Below are 22215 nucleotides of genomic sequence, written 5' to 3'. Positions count from 1 at the left end.
TCAGAGCCGTTTGAACCCAAAGCCCATCTGGCTCCAGAGCCTGAGAGCTACCACAGACCTAGGGCTGCCTCTCTGTTCAGTAGCCACTTTACAAGCGTTTACAGATATAGGGCTTGGGGGCCAGACACAAAGATGAAAGCCCTGGTGCCTGCCCCCGGGAAGCTCACAGGCTGGGAGAAGGCAGACGTGATTACAGGTAATGGTTAGGATGCGCTGTAGTAAGTGTGGAACGATGAAGATGGGCACACCTTGCGGTGCTCTGGGGACACGGGGTGACCGCCACCCTCCGCTCCTCCCTCTTGGATGTGTGGATGTGTAACAGCACTGACATAGGACTGGGACGGCCACCCCAAACCTCTTCCTCCCCCTTTTATTGTCAACCCACCTCATCTACCCCACCACTCAGACAGGCTCCCTGGGAGGCACCCTAGACGCTCCCCCTACCCCACTCATGTCAACCCCTAATCAGCTCTACCCATGCTCCTTCCCAGCTGTATCTTGAGCCTGTTTACTGCGCGCCCAGGGCCCCACTCTCGTGCAGCCACCGTCACTTGTCAGCTGGGCCATGGCGTGGGCCTCTTCACCAGTCTCCCCGCTCCTAGTCTGGCTCCCACAAGACAGTCTGCACACACCCACTGAGGAGTCCACAGTGCGAGCAGCGGCAGGTCAAGAGCCCCACAGGTGTGAAGAGTGGCAATGAGGTGAGTTGGGGGGAGTGTTAAAGGGAGGTGATATGAAGTGTGGAATTGTGTGTGTGGAGTACACACGTGTATGGACTGACGTGGGCTGGAAGGCATGGGGTACCTGTGTATTTAGGACATGTTTACTGTAACTGTGAACACACAGCATAGAAAATCCCCCCAAAAGAAGATTCACCCTACTGTGTGATCACCCCTGATTAAAACCCCAGGGATTTAATCTACGCTGTGGATCGTAGCACATAAGAGTGCACCACGTGGTGTTCGAGAGAGGAAGTGAACAGAAATATCTCAAGACTGCTGGTCCAAGAGGAGCCTAAGGCCCCAGCTGATGGAGGCATCTATACAGACAGCCACCAAGGAGACAGGCGAAGGGGTCCCTATATAGGACATGGAGAGATGACTCAGGGAACTGGGGGTACAGAGGGGAAACGAAGTTGTAGAGTAAGGAATTTGCCTGGCTTTTGTCCCTGGCTCCTGGAAGGAAGCCTCTAAATCCTTGGAATGATAGGAGTATCTTCGTTACTCACGGTGGGTCCCTGACAATTTGTGTAACCCGTGGAGAGTGGTCAGGGTGGAGGCCACATCAATAGACCAACCTTGTGATTAGAGGGTTCGGGCTCCGGGATGGAAAGGGGAGTTGGATTGAGTTCAATTACTAGTGGCCAGTGATGTAATCAATCAAGCCTACATGACGACACCCCAGTAAAAACTCCAGGCACTGAAGCTACATGACCTTTATGGTTGGCAATACACATCCGTGTGCCAGGAGGGCGATGCGTCCTGACTCCCCCGGGAGAGGCCATGGTAGCTTCCTATTTCGAACCCTCCCAGACTTTGCTCCATGAGTCTCTTCTTTTGGCTGGTCCTGATTTGTATTCTTTTATTGCTGTAATAAGCCTGTAATAGTAAGTATAGCACTTTCCTGAGTTCTGGGAGTCATTCTAGAGGATTATGGAGCCTGAGGAGGTAGCAGGAACCCCTGAATTTTTAGCTATTTGGTGATGGGGTTGAGGACATGCTACCCCAAAATCTGGCACCTTGAATATTTTAAGTTGAAGAAGTTTGAGAAAACAGCAGAAGCAGGAAACTCGATTTGACCTTCTCCTCTCCTTGCCCTTCTTCCCTGAAACAGGTCATAAACTGTCATGTGAGAGGTGCCCTCCCCATAACTGGAGAAAAGGAGCATCCGTATCTCCAAAGACTGAGTCGCCAAGAAGAATCCTAACTAACAGGCCTTGTGAAGCTGCCCCAGTTGCTACAATTACTTCCTCCCCCAACCCATCGCATTCCTCCCTGACGGGCCACTCTTCATCGAAGCTGGCGCGAAAATACACAGGTATTTTTCTGGGTCTGTTTCTCTGGGCCTTCATTTCTTTATGAAAACTCTCATGCCACGTAAAACTTGTAGCAAATAAATGTGTATGCTTTTCTCCTGTTAATCTGTCAGTTCAATTTTTAGACCCAGCCAGGGACCCTAAGAGGGCCGTGGAAAGCTCATTCCTCCCCTTGATTAGTCGGAAGTGCGGTGGCCTGGGAACCCCCGAGCTTGCAGCTGGTGTCTGGACAGGAGTCCTGTGCAGCACTGTGCCCTTAACCTGTGGAGTCTGGCCACACTCTGGGCAGGTGGTGTGGGAAGTACACTGCGCTGTCCGTCCCACTGGGGGAAGAGGTGTCTGCACTCACAGGGCATGCTCCGCACAAGCACAGACAGAAGGCCGTGTCTGTATATCCTACTGGGAGCTCTAGCTAAAAGTGGCCCAGAGAGCCAAGGGTAGCCGATTGAGAAAACATGGGGGTGTGTTTTGTGGTGTTCTTTCGTAGTTACACCAGCCCTCCACTGTACAGAGCCCAGGGACCCAGGATGGTCCCAGCACACCCTGAGCTTGGTTTCTGTGGGAACGAGCAGGTTGCCTGTGACCCTACTTCGTACCGGCTCTGCCACTCCACCTTCCCCCTCTATCCCCTCGTGGTTGAAGGCTGGGGAGGGTGACACTGGTGCCCGGAGAAGTAGGATGTAAGTGTATATTCAGAGAAGGGGTTTAGAGGGAAGGAGAGCAGACTTGGTGACTAACTGGATTTGGGGGCAGGTGTGAGAGAGGAGTTGAGGGTGATTCCCAGGACAGTGGTGATACCATTTAACTAAGGCAAGAGCAGGAGAGGACGACCAGGTCTGGAGAGAGAAGACGAGCGGTGTGAGCACGATCTGGGGGGCCGGTACAGAATCTCAAGGGGTGACGCCCAAGGGCAAATGGATATAGAGATCAGGAGCTCACAGGAGAGACCAAGGTCAGAGAGAGATTCAGAGGCAGCAGCATACAGGCAGAGGTTTCCAAAACCGATCCAGCTCTGCTGCCAGGTCACCTGGGTGAGAAACTGGATGCAGACGGAGCCCTGAGGCTGGAGCCTTCAAGGAGCCTGGAAGGAAATCAAGTGAGGAGATGCGAGAGGAGTTCACGGAATCAAAGCGAGCGAGGAGGCAGAGCAGGAGAGATGGGTTCTAAATGTAAAGACAAGGTACGGTGTGATGATTGAGGAGAGTACCTTGCCGGCTCAGGCTGGGGGGTGCCCAGCCTGGAAAAAACCTAGCTGGCGAGCAGCAGGCGGGTAGCGGCTCCCTGCAGCAGGGAGTGCTGGGGTGAGTCTGCCCTACAGCCCCCTAAGCAAAGCAGCTGGCTCTTCCCAGAGGCTCACAGTGGGCATTTGTGTGGAAGCTAAAAATAAAAGCCCAGATGGGCGAGGGACATTGTTTTCCATTATAAGCCTTTTAGTTCTTGATTTTTTAAAAAATCATGTGCATGTAGAACTTTAATAAAAAGAATGAAAAACTACTTTCTTATTAATTATATGATTTAATACCAAATCCAATCTTTTCACTGGCTCTAACCAATATTTCATTTTAGGCATGTTCCAGCCTCCCTTGGATGTAGCCCACCTTCCCAGGCCACGCCAACCTGGGATAAAAGTTCTCTTAGATTATCCTGGATAACTGCTATACCCAGCAAGACTTAGAAAACACAGACAGGTAAGGGGAGAGCACTGTCACTCCACGCCCTGCCCTAGCCACCCAGCAGTCGGGAATGTCGCGAGCAGACTGCTGCTGGCTGGCGCTGTCCCACCTCTTCCAGCCAACACCTGCAGCCCGGGCTGCCCTACATCTGGACTGCCTGGTCCCTTTGGGGGCGGTTCCCAGGTTCCTGGGGTTTCTCCAAACACTCACAAAACCAGGGGTCTTCTTCAATTGCCTCCCCAATTCAAAGTCAATTATCAGTATTTTCTAAGTGTCACGTTCTTGTACCTTTATCTCGAGGAGCATGGTTTACTAGAAATAGAAACAACAGCCAACAGTCTTAGGCCTTACAGAAACAAATACAGTAAGTCCCCTACATACAAACCTTCAAGTTGCGAACTTACAAAGATGCGAACGTGCGTCTGCATGTCCAATCACGTAAGTTAGTTCACATGTCTGGCGTACATTGTCACATGCCGGCATCCTCTGTAAGTGGTTGTGCTTCTGTGTACTTTACTGTATAGTACTGTATAAAGTACAGTAGTACAGTGTCTTTATTTCAAGCTCAAGATGTCTGGAGGCAAGAGTAAAAGCAGTGGTGATGTAGCTGGTACTGCAGCCTGCCCTCCGTCTCCTGTTGCTGACGATCCTTCAGCTCTACCGCCTCCCACCTCCTCTCCCTCCTCCAGTCAGTAACTCTTCTTGCCTCTTCACTCGATGCCAGTCCCTGGATGCCAGCTGTTGTACTGTACTACTGTACATTTCAAGGTACTGTACTGTAAGATTTAAAATGTTTATTTTTTGTTTGTTATGTATTATTTGTGTGAAAAGTGTTTTAAACCTATTATAGTACAGTACTATATAGCCAACTGTGTCAGTTGGGTACCTAGGCTAACTTTGTTGGACTTACGAACAAATTGGACTTACAAACACGCTCTCAGCACGGAACTCGTTCGTATGTAGGGGACTTACTGGACAGTTATTTCATCTGTGCTTTTCAAGTTCAATCCATCATGCATGGTAAAAGGCATCATGGAAACAGGAAAGTGGGTTTTTAGAAAGCTGTATTATCAACACAGAGAGAACACCTAAGGACTGTCTTGGGGCTTCTCCCCAACTGTGCTGTCACTCCGAGTTTTCTCAGCTCAGCCAAAGTAACACGAGGTGTATTTGTTTGCAAGATGGTACTGTTGTGAGAAATAAGATGGGAGCTAGCTGGATGGCCGGGATAACTTCCTCCCGCGGGGTGCTCGGCTCAGCATCTCCCTCCTGAGACCCAAGGATAGGCTTGCTTCCAAACCAAAGGAGATTCAAAACACCGGCAGCCCCCTCACAACCACATATTTACAGATTAATCAAAGCCATCCCCTAGTCTAGAAAGGACAGATGCTACATGGAGCTAAAATGCCAACTACTGATCCAGAACTTTCAAGATGATCCCTTTCCCCAAACTTCTACACCATTTTTTTTTTTTTTTTTTTTTTGCGGTACGCGGGCCTCTCACTGTTGTGGCCTCTCCCGTTGCGGAGCACAGGCTCCGGACGCGCAGGCTCAGTGGCCATGGCTCACGGGCCCAGCCGCTCCACGGCATGTGGGATCTTCCCGGACTGGGGCACGGACCAGTATCCCCTGCACTGGCAGGCAGACTCTCAGCCACTGCGCCACCAGGGAAGCCCTACACCATTCTTTAGATTGCAAACAGGCAGCCTGCAGACCAAATCCAACCTACAAATATGTCCTGCTTGGCTATCCAAGTGTTTTTTTAAAAATTCTGATTTAGTTAGCAATATACTGGGAGACTTCACATAAATATCTGGGTTTCCTGACTCTCTGAAAAAAGTTAGGACTTCCCTGGTGGTCCAGTGGTTAAGACTCTGCACTCCCAATGCAGTGGGCCCAGATTTGATCCCTGCTCAGGGAACTAGATCCCACATGCCACAACTAAGAGTTCGCATGCCACAGCTAAAGATCCTGCATGCCATAACAAAGATCCCGCGTGCCGCAACTAAGACCTGGTAGAGCCAAATAAATAAATAAATAATTTAAAAAGTTAGAAAATCTGTTCCCACAGAGCAACCCTCAGCTGGAGCTAACAACTGCCCTCTTTAGACAGGTGGGTGCTCCCCACCATGGCCTTACACCCTGCTTGCTCCGCTCGTTTTTGTTACCTGCCTGCCATTTACACCTGCTTTGCTTGCTCACTGAACACCCCTTCGCAGGCTCCACAGTCACTAGCACAGTAAGGGGCCCGAGCGGAGGCTGAAGGGAATCCTTGTAGTCTATGATCGCTGGCTACAAAATCTGAGACTGAACAAATAAAGCAGGAAGGCTTTGCTGATAGATCCTGCAGCTCCACGAGGACAGCAGAAGCTGCTTCTGAATCTCTATGAGCTAGACCACCATTATGTTCTCTCCAACCACAGGAACTTTCCTGACAGACCAAGAGCTTTATTGTTGGGTAAAAACAGTTCCTGATCACAGATTCTGTGCTTTAGTTCTCCTGGTCCTGAGCTCTCTTCCACTCTGAAGCAGGGAGACTGCCTGCTGGCTTTTCCAGCATGTGGCCAGAGTGTCGAAAAACAGACACTAGTCCCCAGTAAGAGCCCTGAAGCAGCTGTTTCTTCAACTCATCACACCTGGCTCTTCTGGAGTCTGTCCCAAGTGAGAAGTTAGCAGAGTCCCTTAAACAGAGAGAAGAATTCAGGGCAAACTGCCCAACTGTCTTCACTGAGCTCTTGAGTGTGTGGCTTCCTCGTCCCCATTTTGATCCCGACTCGGCATCTTTAAGCCCAGACGGCGCAGGGAATGGACAAAATATCGAGGAGGCTTGCAGACCAAGTTGAGTTCCTCCTTCCCGGCCTGCAGGGCAGGCAGAGTCAGCTGGCAGGCATGCAGGTGAAGGGGGATGTGACGGGCCTTGGACTGCCGCAGCCCCAGCTTCTTCAGGATGCAGGCGGACAGCTTCTGTGCAGAGGAAAGAGCTCGTGAGCGCAAGGCCAACAGCTCCAGTGTGCGGGGGCAGAAGACCTCCACTCACGGGGCCCCCTCACTAACTCCCGGAAGACACAGTGATGGACAGCCTGCTTCGGGGCCATTTCTAGGAAGGGTTCAGAGCCCATGTATGAGAAAACCCATCACACCAGGGAAGCTCTCCTTGGCCAATTCTCTGGCTTTCCAAGAGAATGGGCTGTAACAGCAAAAAACAAAGTTCCCACCAAGGCTCTTTTGCTGTAGCGTGAAAGCCTGCTTTGAGCCTTCAGAAAGTCTCCTAACTGCTTCTCAATTTCTCCAGAAGCTAGATAACTAGCATGGTACTGTGTCGGAAGACAATCAACACATCTTTGCTGTGACTCACTTCAGGGACTTAACAAGGGGAAAGCATAAGTTCTCCCCCTTATTCTGCTGCATATTGGGTCAAACGTATATTACCTGGGGGGCCAGCCTGTTCCAGTCTGAGTACTTGTGGTCACCAAGGATCGGGCAATCCAATCCAAAAGACAGGTGAACTCGAAGCTGATGTTTTATTCCTTTAAAAAAAGAGAGGGAGGAAACTTAGGAGTAGCTATTGAAACAATACCACTGGTGGCATCTGCTTCTAACCATACTAAACCAAAGGACAGTAAAACGGGCAAAGCCCCAACTACAATAAGGTATAAAGAATAATATAACAAACAATAGGCTATCAGGAAATAAACATTATAAATGCTGTTAAGCCTCTAAGTACCCCTCGCCACCACAGTTCCCTTTCCACCACAGATAACCACTGCTATCAACTTGGTGTCTATCATTGCCATGCTTTTTTTTTTTTAATAATTGTGTTGTATAACACTAAATAGTATTGCTTTGTACATTTATTTTTTTTACTGTGGCAAAATATACATAAAATTTACCATTTTAATCCTTTCTTTTAATATAAATTTATTTATTTTTGGCTACATTGGGTCTTCGTTGCTTCGTTGGGTCTTCTTTCTCTAGTTGCGGCGAGCAGGGGCCACTCTTCGTTGTGGTGCACGGGCTTCTCATTGTGGAGGCTTCTCTCATTACGGAGCACAGGCTCTAGGCGTGTGGGCTTCAGTAGCTGTGGCTTGCAGGCTCAGGAGTTGTGGCTCGCGGGCTCTAGAGCGCAGGCTCAGTAGTTGTGGCGCATGGGCTTAGTTGCTCTGCGGCATGTGGGATCTTCCCGGACCAGGGATTGAACCTGTGTCCCCTGCATTGGCAGGCAGATTCTTAACCACTGCACCACCAGGGAAGTCCCATTTTAATCGTTTTTAAGAGTACAGTTCGGTGGCACTGAGTACATTCACATTGTTGTGCAATCACTACTACAGTCCCTCTCCAGAACTTTTCCATTGCCCCCAACTGAAACTCTGTACCCAGTTAACAATAACTCCCCGCCCCCTGCTCTCTCCAGCCCCTGGTAACCATTACTCTACTATCTGTCTCTATGAATTTGCCTACTCTAGGTATCTCATATAAATGGCATCATACAGTATGTGTCCTTTTGTGTTTCATTTAGCATAATGTCTTAACGTCTATCCATGCTGCAGTATGTGTCAGAACTTCCTTCCTTTCTAAGGTTGAATTACATTCCACTGCATGATGTACCACATTCTGTTTTTCCACTCATCTGTTGATGGACATGTAGGTTGTTTTCAGCTTTAGGCTATCGTGAATAGTGCTGCTATAAACACCGGTGTACAAATATCTCTTTGAATCCCTGTTTTCAATTCTTCTGCATATATACAGGAAGCAGAATTGCTGGATCATAGGGTAATCCTATGCTTCATTTTTTGAGGAATCAATTTGCAAATTTTTAAATAAACGTAAGCAAATCATTTATTTATTTATTATTTTTTGAAGGGAAGAATTGATTTATTCTATCATTTTAACTGAATATTTCTCACCCACCCAGGAAACTGATTAAGAGTAGGAGTCTGCCTAAAGCAAACTATTTGTATCCTTCTGCTACCTACTGTTTTTTTTTTGTTTGTTTGTTTGTTTTTGTGGTACGCGGGCCTCTCACTGCTGTGGCCTCTCCCGTTGCAGAGCACAGGCTCCGGATGCGCAGGCTCAGCGGCCATGGCTCACGGGCCCAGCCACTCCGCGGCACGTGGGATCTTCCCGGACTGGGGCACGAACCCACATCCCCTGTATCGGCAGGCGGACTCTCAACCACTGTGCCACCAGGGAAGCCCCTACCTGCTGTTTTTAACAATCATCCCTATGGAAGCTCCCAGCCTCAGATCAGCACTGGAAGCACACTCTGGTGCAATCCCAGAGCCCCCATAATACCAGCTGCTCAGGGGAGGGGCGGAGCCTGGCACAAGGCCCTGGGTGAAGCTGAGGGGCAGTGGGGCTTCTCCACCCACTGCAGAACACTGGCACCCTCACCGGTAACAGGCTGGAGCTCCAAGAGGGCGGAGGAGAGGGTGCTGCTCAGCACCCGGTACTGAGTCACAGCCAGGTGTGCGTTCCTGCTGGTCCGTACCCTCACCATCTTCCCATTGTCCATGCAGTAGCTCGGGGACAGCGTCATCTGGAGCCAAAGAAATCAGGACACAATTTCGATGAAAGAGCAGCAAACCCATCCCTCTGGAGGCGCTCACCCACCTTGTGGTGTCGTTCCTGGCCCTGCACCTCCTTCTCGATGATGGGAATGTCCACGACTCCCGCTGAGGGCACCGGGACGCGCATCGTGATGGCCCTGAGGGGACACACACAGACCCTTGCTTAAGCCGCAAAGGTGAGTGAGGCTCTCCTTGCATCGGCTACTTAGAGGTTTTAACTCTGGACCTCCTGCACTACTGTGGTCAGTTCTTAAGATCAGAGGGTCCCAAATGATCTCTTGGTATAGTGCTTAGCCTGAGAGTTTGACGCTATCCTTATACGCCTGTCTTTTTTACAACTAAACTAATATGTGCTGATTGTAGAATATTTGGGGAAAAAACAGAAAAACAAGAAAAAAATTGTATTAATAACACGGTCACTCATCCAGCCTTTAAAAATGAGTATGTACAGCTTAAAGTAAAACTAGGGTAATACAGTTTTGTATCCTGTTTTTCTTTTTTAAATAATAAAAGATGGTAAGTTCGAACTGCATATGGAATAAATGAATAAATGAATGAATTGAGTGAAAATTTCACAGGACCGCTCCTGCCTATTTGCCAGATCAATAAAACAGAGGAACTGTGCTCAGAAAAGTCACAGGAATCCCAACCATAGCTCAGTAAGTCCCTCTTGTTGGAGGTTTCCCTCCATCACACCACAGACAGGCAGAAGACTCTTTAATCTGTCCTTACGTCGATGCCTCTTCCAGTCAGTCAATCAGCTCTCCTGGGTACCTGGTGGCCTAACACAGAATCACTGGCCCAGGAGTCACAAGCCCAGATATAACATTGCACACCCTGGACACCCCACTGCAGATTGGTAGCAGTTTAGGTTGCTATCTGATACATTTTATCATACCTACACTGAGTTGTAACTATGAGTTGACCCTTTCTAATGACCTAACACTACTGCTGTTGTCTGACATTTTACCAAAGGAATGAAATCATGTATACTCATATAATTAATTTTTAATAATTTTTATGTACAGCCATAATTAGGAACCACTATGCCACCAGACTCTAATATTCTAAGCACTAAACCTGTTTCCTATAATTTTTATATGCCCACACATCTGAGTACAGTGCCTTCTATTACTAGGAGTTCCTGCTCTATGAACGGATGAATAGATGGAAGGGTGCCTACACCACCTCGACTGCTATCGATGGGCTTCATACCAGTACTTCTTTGTCACCTGACGGGTTCTAAACAACTCTTGGACTTGATGCGCCACGTCTTTTTCCCAAGCCAACACCATTACGCCTGTAGTTTCCTTGTCCAGCCGATGGCACAGATGCAAGGGCTCTGCCTTGTGGCCGTGAAGCATCTTCGCCAGGACAGGCAGTACATCACTGATGCAGAGCCGGACCCCAGGGCCACCTACGAAGGAAAAAGCCAGAAGTTTGAGAGGCCAGGAAAAGATTTCACCAAAGACCTCTACCTGGGACAACAGTCCTTACTGGATTAACAGTAAATGCTTTCTAGAGCCTTATTACTGAATTGTGGTCCAGGGACTAGAAACATATCAGTCTGCCCAGGGAGCTCGCTAGAAAGGAATCTCAGGCCTCCAACCCAGACTAATTAATCAAAATCTGCATTTTAACAAAAGGTCCAAGTGACTCATATGCATATTAAAGTTTAAAAAGCACCATCCTAGAGCATGTGGCTTTCTCCTCAGACCTATATGTGTGTGTGTGTATATATATATATATATATATATGTGTATATATATATATATATATAGTTAATCTACTTATGTAGTCATACTAAAATTAGCAACCAAAATGATGAGATCTGATATTTCACTATATAAACAAACACTTGAGAATTTGCCAAGTAAACCCTAGTGAGAAATGCAAGACCATGAGGCCTTCCTGAGGCATTACAGAAGAGCTGAGAGGCAGGGCTTTGGGGTGAGACATTCCTGGGTTCCATTCTATGGACCCTCACAACTAGCCATTGACCTTGGACAGATTACTTACTCTTTCCAACTTTCAGTTTTCTCATCTATAAAATGTAAATATCTTGATAATAGTTATCTCTTGGGGAACGGAAAGGCAAGCTACTGGAAGGATCAAGAGAGGAAAAAAACCATACAAAGCACTCGGCAATGTCTGATTTAATTCGTTGTTTTCATGTACAACCTTCTCCATACCTCCCCCCAAAACATTCGTTCTTCTAGCTAAACTATGCCTATTCCCCCAGCAAAACCCTTTCCACAAATGCATTTTTTTCTATCAGTCTTTCCTGACTCACCCTAGCTGTCTCTGACTACATTTAACATTTATTCAAAAACATTAGGGTTTCCATTAAGTTGTAGGCACCCTGGGGTTTTGTTAGGTATACACCAACACACGTTATGTCCTCTTTCCCAGTTGTTATGGAAAATAATCTGAAGACAGGAACCACACAGCCTTTGTCCTTCTCTATAGCAATCCTCGGTGGAGGTCTGCACACAGCAAATTCCATAAATCACTGCTGGCTGCCAGATGTTTGGAAGGTGGGGACTGTCTTATTTATCTCTGCGTCCTTACTGGTTCCTCACAGAGGACAGTACCCCACAAAAGTTTAATTACTTTGAAAGCAAGGCTTCAGAGAGCCCCCCGAGTAATGTTAGAGTTGCCCCTAACTGCCCCTTTGTGTAGCACAAAGCAGCAGCGGCCCGCCTCCCTTCCCCACATGCTGCTTACCATGCACAGGGAGACCGTAGGGCTTATTGATGACCACAAGGTCCTTGTCCTGGTGGATAAGTCCTCGGCTCAGCGCCTTAGCAAGCACGTTGGGGTGGACGCGCTGCAGCTGCTCTGTGAACCGCAGTAGTTCTTGCACTCTCCTTTGAACAGGGTTTGTGGGCACCTGCGGGGAGAGAAGGAGCGACGGTAAATGCCTGGTGGGGAGGACTTTCAGTAAGTCTGGGTGAGAATTTGGGAAGGGAATGCCTGTATTTTTGCATTAGACTCGCCCCGTCCCCGAGTAATTTGAGCGCAGGGGTGGGTGTGTCTCGCCTGTACCCACGTAGCGCTTAGGGCCGGGGTCGGCAGGAGCCAGAGACCCAGCCCACAGGAAGATACCGCACCCTTCTGACCTCTCCCCTCCGCTTTCTCCCCATTCTCCCACCACTAGTCCTCGACATTGATTACTTGACATGTGTCAGAGGACCCTCCCACCTCCCTCCCGGCCTGGGAAACCAGTGAGCGCACTGCCTCTTGGGAGTTGTGGTCCTTCTGGGCTCACCGGCTTCTTCGTCTTTTGTTCCTGTTTCTGGGCTCGAAGCCTCTCCGCTAATCGCTGGGCATCCAGGGGCCGAGAGGCAGCAGCAGCGGAACAAAGTGGCTTTGAGACGAAAGTGAAGAGATTCCCCAGACGCTGCCAGGAACCCCGGACCCAGACGCCAGGCGCACTACAGCTAGCAGCCGCCATCTTGCCGCGCTAAGCCCACGCGCAGAAGACGGACTAGAGCTAGGAGGGAGTAGGTGGGCCCTGAGGCTCACGTGGGGCGGTCGGGGCGGGGTCCCGGGCGAGTCACGTGGGGGCGAGGCGCGCTAAGTGCGGCTGCGTTGGCCGGTAGCTGCAACTGGAGCGGTTGTGTTCGGAGGAGACGCGGTGAGTGTGTGGAGAAGCCGGGTTGGGGCTGGGAAATGCCGGTGCCTCAACGCTTTAACGTTTCCGCGTCCCCAGCGCTTCCGTTCTCGGAGGTCCCTACCTTGGGAAACCGTTTCTCCCTTTAAGAGACGACGCCACTCAAAACCGCCTCCCCGCCCCCGGGAGAAGCGTGCCCCATGGACACTCGCCCCAGAGCCGTCTGAGGCGCCCACCTCGTCCGTTTTGGCAGCCACGTCCCGGGTGCTCGGCCGGTCCCTCGAGGGACGCCTCGCGTCCTTTTTTTTTTCCTTACCGCTCGACCTTCGGAGACGCGGGATCTCTGAAGCCTCTCCACCCCTCATCTCCTGACTCCCAACCTCTTTGTTTCACGTTGTAACTAGTCCTTCTCTCCCAGGGGTGATGGGGAGCCCTTCCGTTATCCACGGGTCCATATTTTGTTCCTAGGGAGCACCTTGAGTTTCTTCTGCCTTCTTCAAGAATTCATTTCGTGGCGTCTCCCCCGTCCCTCCCCCCACAGCTTCCAAAGAAAAGACAGAGTACAGAGCAGGAATCTTCCCTTCCCTTTTCCACTTCCTTCGTTTTCTCCATCCCTGGTTTGTAACTTGCTCCAGACCCTCTCCTTCTCTTACAAGGTGCAGTGTTGGGACTCCCATGCCCAAACTGCCAGGGACTTCACTAAGTCAAGACCCTGGGACTTCACTAAGGGGTGGCAGGGAAGAGGAACATCTGGTTGGGATAGTAATGTTAAAAGAACCTGGGAACAGACCTGCCATTTATGAAGAAGAAAGCTGATGCCGAGCCCTGACGAGATCTCAGGAAATTAACGGATCTGTGCTGACGATAGAGGAAACGGTTTTTAAGACTGCTTAGGATGGAGGCTGCCTGAGGAGTTAGAGGAGGTGGTGGAATTAAGTTTGCGTCCTACCCCTCTAAAAGGGCTTGGCAGAAGGGAGCCCTGTAGAGCATGAGATAAAGTTGAACAGGTAAGTGGAGCTAGCCTATAGAAGACTTTAACTGGAAGAAGGGTTTGAACTAGATGTGGTAAGTAGGGAGGAGTCTTTGAAGATGCTAGAGCAGGAGAGAGACTCCTTGAAAGTGGAATTCTGGAAATGAATCTGGCATTTGAATGCAGGACAGATTGAAAAGGAGAGGGCTTTGATAACTGGGAAATCAGCTAGGAAGCTGCAATCTGAGTGCTCAGTAGAAAGGCTGTGCTTCGTTCACTGGTTTTTTTTTTTTTTTTGGGGGGGGGGTACGCGGGCCTCTCACTGCTGTGGCCTCTCCCGTTGCGGAGCACAGGGTCCAGACACGCAGGCTCAGCGGCCACGGCTCACGGGCCCAGCCGCTCCACGGCATGTGGGATCTTCCCGGACCGGGGCATGAACCCGTGTCCCCTGCATCGGTGGGTGGTCTCTCAACCACTGCGCCACCAGGGAAGCCCCGTTCACTGGTCTTTTTCCCTACACTGTACTGTCCTTTGAGTGTGAATTGGTTTTGAGTTGTACAGGTCAAGAGGTACTATTGACAGCTGCTGTTGAACTGTGAGTGCCTTAAGGACTCATTCATTTTTTTTATCCCCCGCATCTGGTACAGAGTAAATTCATAAATATCCCTTGGCTGGCTGAAGTGCGTCAGAGGCATGGGTTAGGTGTGTCTGAACATTTTGAATTATCTAATTTCTGTCCATTTTTGACCTAAAGATTGGAGGTAGGAGTACATGTATTTGTAAAGAGGGGGAAAGAAGACCTGTGTATGTTTCTGTAATAAGAGAGGTGATCGGGGTATAAATGTGAAGAATTCGAAGGGAGATTGAGAAACAGCTTCTCTCCTACTGTTTTTTCCCCCTGCAAATTCCCAGGAAAGACACAGATCTAGAGAAGTTGAGAATTACTACCTTTTACTGATAATGTCCCAGACCCAGGTTCTAATTTCACTAAGCAGTCGCACATCACGTGTTACATAAGTATGTGAAGACTCCTTTCCAGGGACTCTGAAATTTGGACATCAGGACTTAAATTCGTATCGTTACATTAATTACAAGCCTGTTTTAGGTGTAGGACTTTTATGGTTTTGGGGGGGGGCTGGGGAGCCTTTTTCTGCCTTAACCTGTCCTTAATGGCATTCAAGAAGTGACCCTTGTTCCTGCAGAATTGGCCTTCTGTGGCAGGAAACAAAATGAAGAACCAACTCAGATGTCATTGTCAGTGACACAGAGCTTGTGTTCTTGGGTTTCAGGTTAACCCAAGGCACACACTATAGTGCCTAGGCATAAAAACACTGGTCTCTTTTTTTCTGGAGAAGGAACTTTTAGGTTTTTCTTGTTGAAACTTTGTAAGAGAAATTTGAAGAATTCAGAGTTTTTGTTTGCTTGGTATCACAGTACAGCTTTAGCCAATGTGGGTACAGAAGTTTGGTTCCTTAATGTTTATCCTTTGAGTCTGGCCACTTGTTGATTTGAAATAGAGTTGCTCTCAGTACACAAGAATTTATGTAAAGATATATATTACCTCCTTTCTCTTCCTCTTTCAGGTAATCCTGTTTTAGATAGTGCATTTTTCCACTTCTGCACTAATCTCATATTCTCTTTTTGGTTGGGGGCTCTTCTTATCTGGACTGTTTTCTCAGTATAAGGAGGGAAATTCTATTAGTGGTGTCTTCATTCTTACAGAGTATGAACGTGGCTTATCTCCCTAGATCTTGATATATCATAATATGTGCCCCCCATAACCATATAAAGAAGAACTTGATAATTTGTTTTTAAGGATATTTTCTAACCTGTGCAAGAACAACAAAGCCTTCTTGTTATTTCATAAATACAAACAGGGACTAATAAAAGAACTTGTGTCTAAATATCCCAAATTTAAGGTTAATTAGTGGCATGAGGTTAAATTCTGGTTCCTTGAACAGCGATTTGCTAGTTGCAGATTAACCAGCGATTCAGTTTCCCTGAGGAGCAGGAAGTACTTGGATATTGTTTTATGGTTTTAGAGAGATTCAAAGAAGCAATTAGCAGTTCTCTGGAGGTGCCCTGGAAAGAGCAGTTGTCGGCAGCTGGGAGATCTGGGGACTGGTCCCAGTTCAGCTGCTTGTGAACTTGAGCGAGTAATTTGGGCGTCAGCTATCTGTCTTTTAAAAGAAGATCCTTACTAGCTCTAAGCTTCTATCCAGATTTTCCACTGACGCTTAAGTGCTTCTCTTTCTTAACAAGTGGAATTTATTTCAGACTTACCTTGAGTACATTTAGCATTGGCACAGAGAACCAGGATTTTAACCCTGTCCCCACAATCTAACCTTACGCCACTGAGCTAACATTTATGTTTGGAGGTTACTTCATTGAGTGCTGCTGGAATACACCTTCAGATTTCCTAGGTGGGTTGTGGAAAGGAGTGCAGATAGAAAAAAAATTAGAAAACAATGGTATTGACCTATACCATGTGTGTTCGTTCTTTTTTCCATGCCAGCGTTTCAAAGAGATTCCATTGTACTGTTGCCCCTTGTTTCACTTTTTTTCAGCTTTTGAGCAATGTCAGGGCAGGTCTAGCTTTAACACTGCTTCCCAAACTTTTTTCATACTGTGACACACGTGGAAATTATTGTTGTGTCACTGAGGAAAACTGGCGGCGACCCACAGAAGACAGCTGGCCTGTGATCTGTGGCTGTCCCATCCCCACCTGGCCATACACTGGCGAGGGGATCCCTGTCCTGTGGTCCATGTGACCATTAGAAAGGTCAGCATTACACATTCAAAGTCTTTGTCCCAAACTCTGCCTAACTATCAAGAGGAACTGTATCACTAGTTAGTCTTTTTTTTTTTTTTTTTAAACCAAAGCATGTTATATATTAATTATCCCTTGAAATGTAACCCATTTTTACCTGACCATATCTGGTTTGGGGGGTTAATTTCTTTTTTAAATTATTATTATTTAAGTTTCAGTTGTACAGCATTATAATTCAACATTTATACACACTACAAAGTGATCACCGCCACAAGTCTAGTTACCATAATTGTTTTTCTTAAGTCTGTGTCTAATCTGTTTTGCCCTTATGTACCTTTATGCTCTTGGCTAGTTTAATATTTAAAGACCATACTTGTCCTTAAAAAGTGGCCTTTTTTTAAAGTGTGTGAATGGTAGTTAACTGATAAAGGGCTGGGAAATGCTTTCGTCATGATGCTTTGACCTCATTAGATTATGGGCAGACTTGCTCTGCCTATTTTTAGAAGATAGGGAATTTCTTTTTTCTGGGGGGGGAATTTCTTTAAGTAGCTTATTTTATGTTTTCCATTATAAAAGTAATATAGAAAATGTGAAAATACAAAAAGTAGAGTGGGGGAAAATTATTCATATTTCTGTTTCCCAAATACTGTTAAAATAACATGGTTTTTCTCATCTTTTTCTCTTTTTTTTTGTGCATTCTTTCTGAATTGTGGAAATTTTCAAACGTTTACATGATAGAGAAAACTCTAATAAACCCCATGTACCCATGAGCCAGCTTCTGATACATCCAGCCAACACAGGGCCAGTCTTGGCCCAAACTCCCAAATGGTTTTGAATCAAATCCCAGAAATAATCGTTTCATCTGTAAACACTTCAGTATGTATCTGTCAAAGATAAGAACTAGTTTTCAACGTAACCTCAATACCATCATCACACCTTAAAAAATATATTCCTTGGTATCACCAAGCAACCAGTCAGTGTACAGATTTTCCTGTTGGTCTCACTTTCTAACACTTCATTTGTTTGAATTATCAGGTTGAAAGAAGGGTCCACACATCATGTGTACACTTTTAATTAGACTAAAACCATATGGGCATTCAGAAGAGATAATGTGGACTGTAAACCTTGGAGATGCTAAAAGCTTGCACTTCAGAGTCATGTAGGCTGGGTTTCAGATCCAGCTCTGCCACTTGCTAGCTGTGTGACCTTGTGCAAGTTACTTAATCTCTCTCACTTTAGTTTTTTTTATCCTGTAAAATGGGAAGAATGTCTACCCTAAGACCACCATGAGGATCGAGTGAGTTAATGCTGGTTAAAGCCCTGTAGAGCCCCATACGTAGTTAATGCTCAATAAATACTAGCCCTGTCCAGCACCTAGTATAGCATCAGTGCATAGATTTGTGGAGTAAAAATAGAGTAAGAGTCAAGAGCTATGGAATTTGGTTTCATTCTGCCATTTAGGGGAATCACTTCAAAGTTTTGTACCCTAAATTTCTCGTCCAAAAAGGGGGGTGGAGTAAACAACCTGATGACCGCTGAAATTCCAGTGCTTGCAGGAAATGAGTATTTTAGAAACAGCATGAGCTTCAAAAACAGACTGGGATTTGCATCATGCTTTGTTATTCACAAGCATTTAATCTTCTCAGCCTCAGTTTCTTCATATGTGCGGCGGAACCAATAATACCTACCTGATAAGATTGTTGTGATGAGCAGCAAGATAAGTGTATCTGGTTCCTACTGTGTAGTAGGTACTCACATTATTAGTCAGCATTTTATGATTATAAAACAAGAATGTTACATTGGAGCATTTTCAACATCTTAAAGAGCTATGTATTTTGTAGCATTTATATAAATGAAGATGACCAAGTATCTTATGGGAAAAGGAATATACACTGGAAGGGTGAACCTAGAAACTGTTTCCAGAACATGGACAATGGAAAATTGAGGGATTATTCAGCCATGTTGATAAAAGAGGATATGAGGATCCCTAGAGAAATTCAAGAAGGTCTTTGCAACAGATAGTTGGTTAAGTTGAATAAACCTATTTTCTGTAGCATTTGAAAATTTCATCAGTAAGTTAAAGATGTGGCTTTTTAAAATTGAAATATAGTTTGCATACAGTGGTATGTTAGTTTCAGGTGTGCTAACATGGTGATTTGATATTTGCATACTTTATGAAATGATCACTGCGTTAAGTCTAGTTACCCATCTGTCCCCATACAAAGTTATTAGAATATTATTGACCATATTCCTTATGCTGTATGTTACATCCCTGTGGCTTATTTATTTTATAACTGGATGTTTGTACCTCTTCGTACCCTCCACCTATTTCTCCCCCACCTCCAGCCCCCTTCCCCTCTGGCAACCACCTGTTCTCTGTATCTGTGAGTCTGTTTTCATTTTGTTGTGTTTTTTTAGATTGCACATGTAAGTGAGATCATATGGTATTTGTCTTTCTCTGATTTATTTACTTAGCATAATACTCTCTAGATCCATCCATGTTATCATAAGTGGCATGATTTCTTTTTTGTTATGGCTGAGTAATATTCCTGTGTGTGTGTGTGTGTGTGTATGTGTGTGTATCTTCTTTATCCATTCATCTATCGGTGGACACTTAGTTTGCTTCCATATTTTGGCTATTGTAAATAATGCTGCAGTGAACACTGGTGTGCATGTGTCTTTTCGAATTCGTGTTTTTTCTTTGGATAAATACCCAGAAGTGAAATCACTGGATCATATGGCAATTCTGTTTTTAATTTTTTGAGGAACCTCTGTACAATATTCTGTAATAATAGATGCACCAGTCTACAATCCTACCAACAGTGCACGAGAGTTCCCTTTTCTCTCATTCTCACCATAAAGACACTTGCTACTTCTTGTCTTTTTGATGATAGCCGTTCTGACAGGTGTGAGATGGAATATCATTGTGGTTTTGATTTGCATTTCCCTGATGATTAGTGATGTTGAGCATCTTTTCATGTGCCTGTTGTCCATTTGTATATCTTCTTGGAAGAATGTCTATTCAGGTCCTTTGCCCATTTTTTAATCAGGTTGTTTGGGTTTTTTTGACGTTGTGTTGTATGAATTCTTTGTATATTTTGGGTATTAACCCCTTACCTGATGTTGTTTGCAAATGTCTTCTCCTATTCATAGGCTGCCTTTTGTTTTGCTGATAGTTCCCTTCACTGTGCAAAGGCTGTTTTTAGTTTGATGTACTGTAGTTCCATTTGTTTATTTTGCTTTTGTTTCCCTTGCCTGAGGAGACAGATCCAAAATAAATTGCTAAGACCAAAAGAGTGCACTGCCTATGTTTTCTTCTAGGAGCTTTTGGTTTCAGGTCTTACATTTAACTCTTTAATCCATTTTGAGTTTATTTTTGTATATGGCGTAAGAAAGTGGCCCACTTTCAGTCTTTTGCAGGTAGCGGTCCAGTTTTCCCCACACATCTATTGACAAGACTGTCTTTTCCCCATTGTGTATTCTTACCTTCTTTGTCATAGATTAATTGACCATATAAAAAGATGTGGATTGGGTGTGTGTGTGTGTGTATGTGTGTATTAATTGTTAGTGATTGGAATATGCTGTGTTTGCTCTAATGATATTGTTGGTTTAATGAAAATGACTTACACTAGCTGTTATAAAGAGAGCTGCACTGTTAACTGACTCAGAAAACCAAATCCACTCTGAGTTTACTGACCCCAAAGTACTAGTCAGCATTTCCCCAACTTGCTTGATGATAAAAATCACCTGAGGTACTTTTAAAGCTACGGATCACTCCTCTAGAAATTTTGATTCTGTGAATGCTGAGTTAGGGCCCAGGAATCAGTCTCCCTCCCTCCCTCCCGCCCAGCAGACACTCCTGTATTTATACCTCTGCCCAATGTCGTCCACCGTTGGTTGAGCCAGGTGATCCTGCGTTGCCGTTCCATGTGTGTAGGCTCACCTTTGCCTGGTTATTTCACTTACCTATGTTAATTTTTTTCCAAATGCACTAATGTATTAATCACATTCATAGCAGTAACATTATCTCTGGGCTCAAATGTATCACTTCCATTTTTTATTGGAGCCCTGCATCACCTTCCTCCTCCCTTTGCTGCTTCCTGTCAGTATCATGCAGGAACTGACCTTTACTCTCCTCCTGGGCTGGCCCCCATGCCGTCCCATTTCTTGGCTCACATCTTACATCCTAAGAAGTATCTGAAAGACTTTATTTTGCCCACAAACTTGTTTGATAGTTTGGAAGTGTAATCGAGTCCCAGGTTAGAAATAATTTTCCCTCAGAGTTTTGAAGGCCTCGTTGTACTTCCCGGTATCTGTAAGTGCCCTGGAGGTGTGGTGGTTCACACCTTTTCTACGAAACCTTGCTTTGTTGGTTTGGTTTCTCTTCTCTCCCTGACTGGAAGTTTGAAGATACTCTCTCTATCCCTGGTGGTCTGGAGTTTCACGATGATGTGCCCTGGTGCAGGTATTCATCATTGACTATTCCGAGTGCTCCGTGGACCCTTTCATTCTGGAAATTCATGTCCTTCAATCCGGGGACATTTTCTTCTATGATTCCTGTGATTTTTCTCCCGATCTTTTCTTTTCCTTTGATCATTTTTCATAATATCCATTCTTGTCATATGGATATGACAGCTTTAATGAGAGCCCATTATAGTTTTCAGTTTCCTGCTCTCCACATTGGAGCAGGTTTGAGATCTATTGCCAGAATGAATGTGATAAGAACTTAGCGTTTCACCACAGCTCTCTAGACCCCACTAAGGCATGTCCACGGGGACCTGGAGGGTCCAGCCCTCTGCTCACTTCCGGTTCCATCACCCCAACTCGCCCACTGGCCTCAGTCACTAGAAATGCACTGCTTCTCTCTTTCTTCTGCTCTAGAAACATGCTCTGCTGCTCTTTGGGTGAATCCACAAGTACTTAGTATTTTAAAAAGTTAATTTTACTAAGACACTAAGGTAAATGAAGGAAGAAAAGTTAGGGAAAAAAAAAACCCGAAGGGGATTTACGTATAAGAAGACGTGTGGTGTAAAAGCAGGGGCAAACTCTTAAGAATACAGTTTTTTGAATTGATGTCAGCATGAAACCAGGATGCTTACACTTGCTCCAAGAGTTCCTCCTGAAAGCTGCTTTTCTTCACAGAACCAAATGGGATCGCTTGTTCTTTCTACTTCGCTGTACCCTAAACTTATTCCCGGGTGCCTACATGCAACCTGTTCGTTTTCTCAGAAAACAGAAGTGCCTTCCCCCACTCCCTCCGCCCCCATGCATTGTCCCCACCTCGGGGCCCAGGCCATCCAGCCCTCTTGTCTCTCCCTGTGACTCCTCAGTCTTGCATTGACCTCCTTCGCTCTTTATTAAAGTATGTTTTTAGGTCTCCCTAACCTGTTTTTCTCTCATCTATCTTTTTTCCTTAATTATTTTCACTGACCACTTTTTAAGACTGATGCTGCCTGCTCTGCAAAGCAATGCTTTTAAAGGTGTTTCTTCTATCAGCCTAGTCTTTCTAGCTCTGGTGGGCCTCTGTGGCAGATAGTAACATCTTTTTGGAGCTTTCAGATTCTTGTTTCAGGTCTAAACAGTG

General features: G+C 46.1%; 2 protein-coding genes and 1 long non-coding RNA gene across 6 annotated transcripts in view; 2 read left to right on the top strand and 1 right to left on the bottom strand.

Annotated features, from left to right (window-relative positions):
• The first annotated feature begins 483 nt into the window (after positions 1-483).
• LOC113612775 (uncharacterized) lies at positions 484-10522 on the top strand. Its single transcript, XR_003429958.1, has 5 exons — positions 484-701; positions 1834-2037; positions 3602-3723; positions 9225-9451; positions 10414-10522. It is a non-coding gene; the product is annotated as an uncharacterized LOC113612775 (long non-coding RNA).
• On the bottom strand, positions 6005-12788 carry RPUSD4 (RNA pseudouridine synthase D4). 2 transcript variants are annotated; one of them, XM_027092910.1, is made up of 7 exons: positions 12547-12788; positions 12003-12168; positions 10491-10692; positions 9319-9412; positions 9100-9244; positions 7138-7235; positions 6005-6672 (listed from the first exon to the last, which is right to left on the bottom strand). In XM_027092910.1, exons 1-7 carry the CDS (start codon positions 12730-12732, stop codon positions 6433-6435), a joined length of 1131 nt encoding a protein of 376 aa, XP_026948711.1. In that variant the 5' UTR covers positions 12733-12788; the 3' UTR covers positions 6005-6432. The 2 variants fall into 2 exon arrangements, with proteins under 2 accessions (XP_026948711.1, XP_026948712.1); XM_027092911.1 differs by having other exon boundaries at positions 6136-6669; positions 12547-12741.
• Positions 12789-12827: 39 nt separating this feature from the next.
• Positions 12828-22215, top strand: part of SIRAL1 (SIR2 antiphage like 1) — a 41776-nt gene continuing 32388 nt past the window's right edge. For all 3 annotated transcript variants that reach the window (XM_027093029.1, XM_027093028.1, XM_027093027.1), the window contains exon 1: positions 12828-12915. The gene's annotated coding sequence lies outside the window, so the exon portion shown is untranslated. The remainder of the gene's footprint in view (positions 12916-22215) is intronic.

The sequence above is a fragment of the Aethalodelphis obliquidens genome, unplaced genomic scaffold (genome assembly GCF_003676395.1).
Source record: "Aethalodelphis obliquidens isolate GAN/ISIS:26980383/991018 unplaced genomic scaffold, ASM367639v1 scaffold82, whole genome shotgun sequence".
NCBI lineage: Eukaryota > Metazoa > Chordata > Mammalia > Artiodactyla > Delphinidae > Aethalodelphis > Aethalodelphis obliquidens.
Note: the sequence above shows the minus strand (reverse complement) of the source record. Positions and strands in the feature narration are given on the sequence as shown.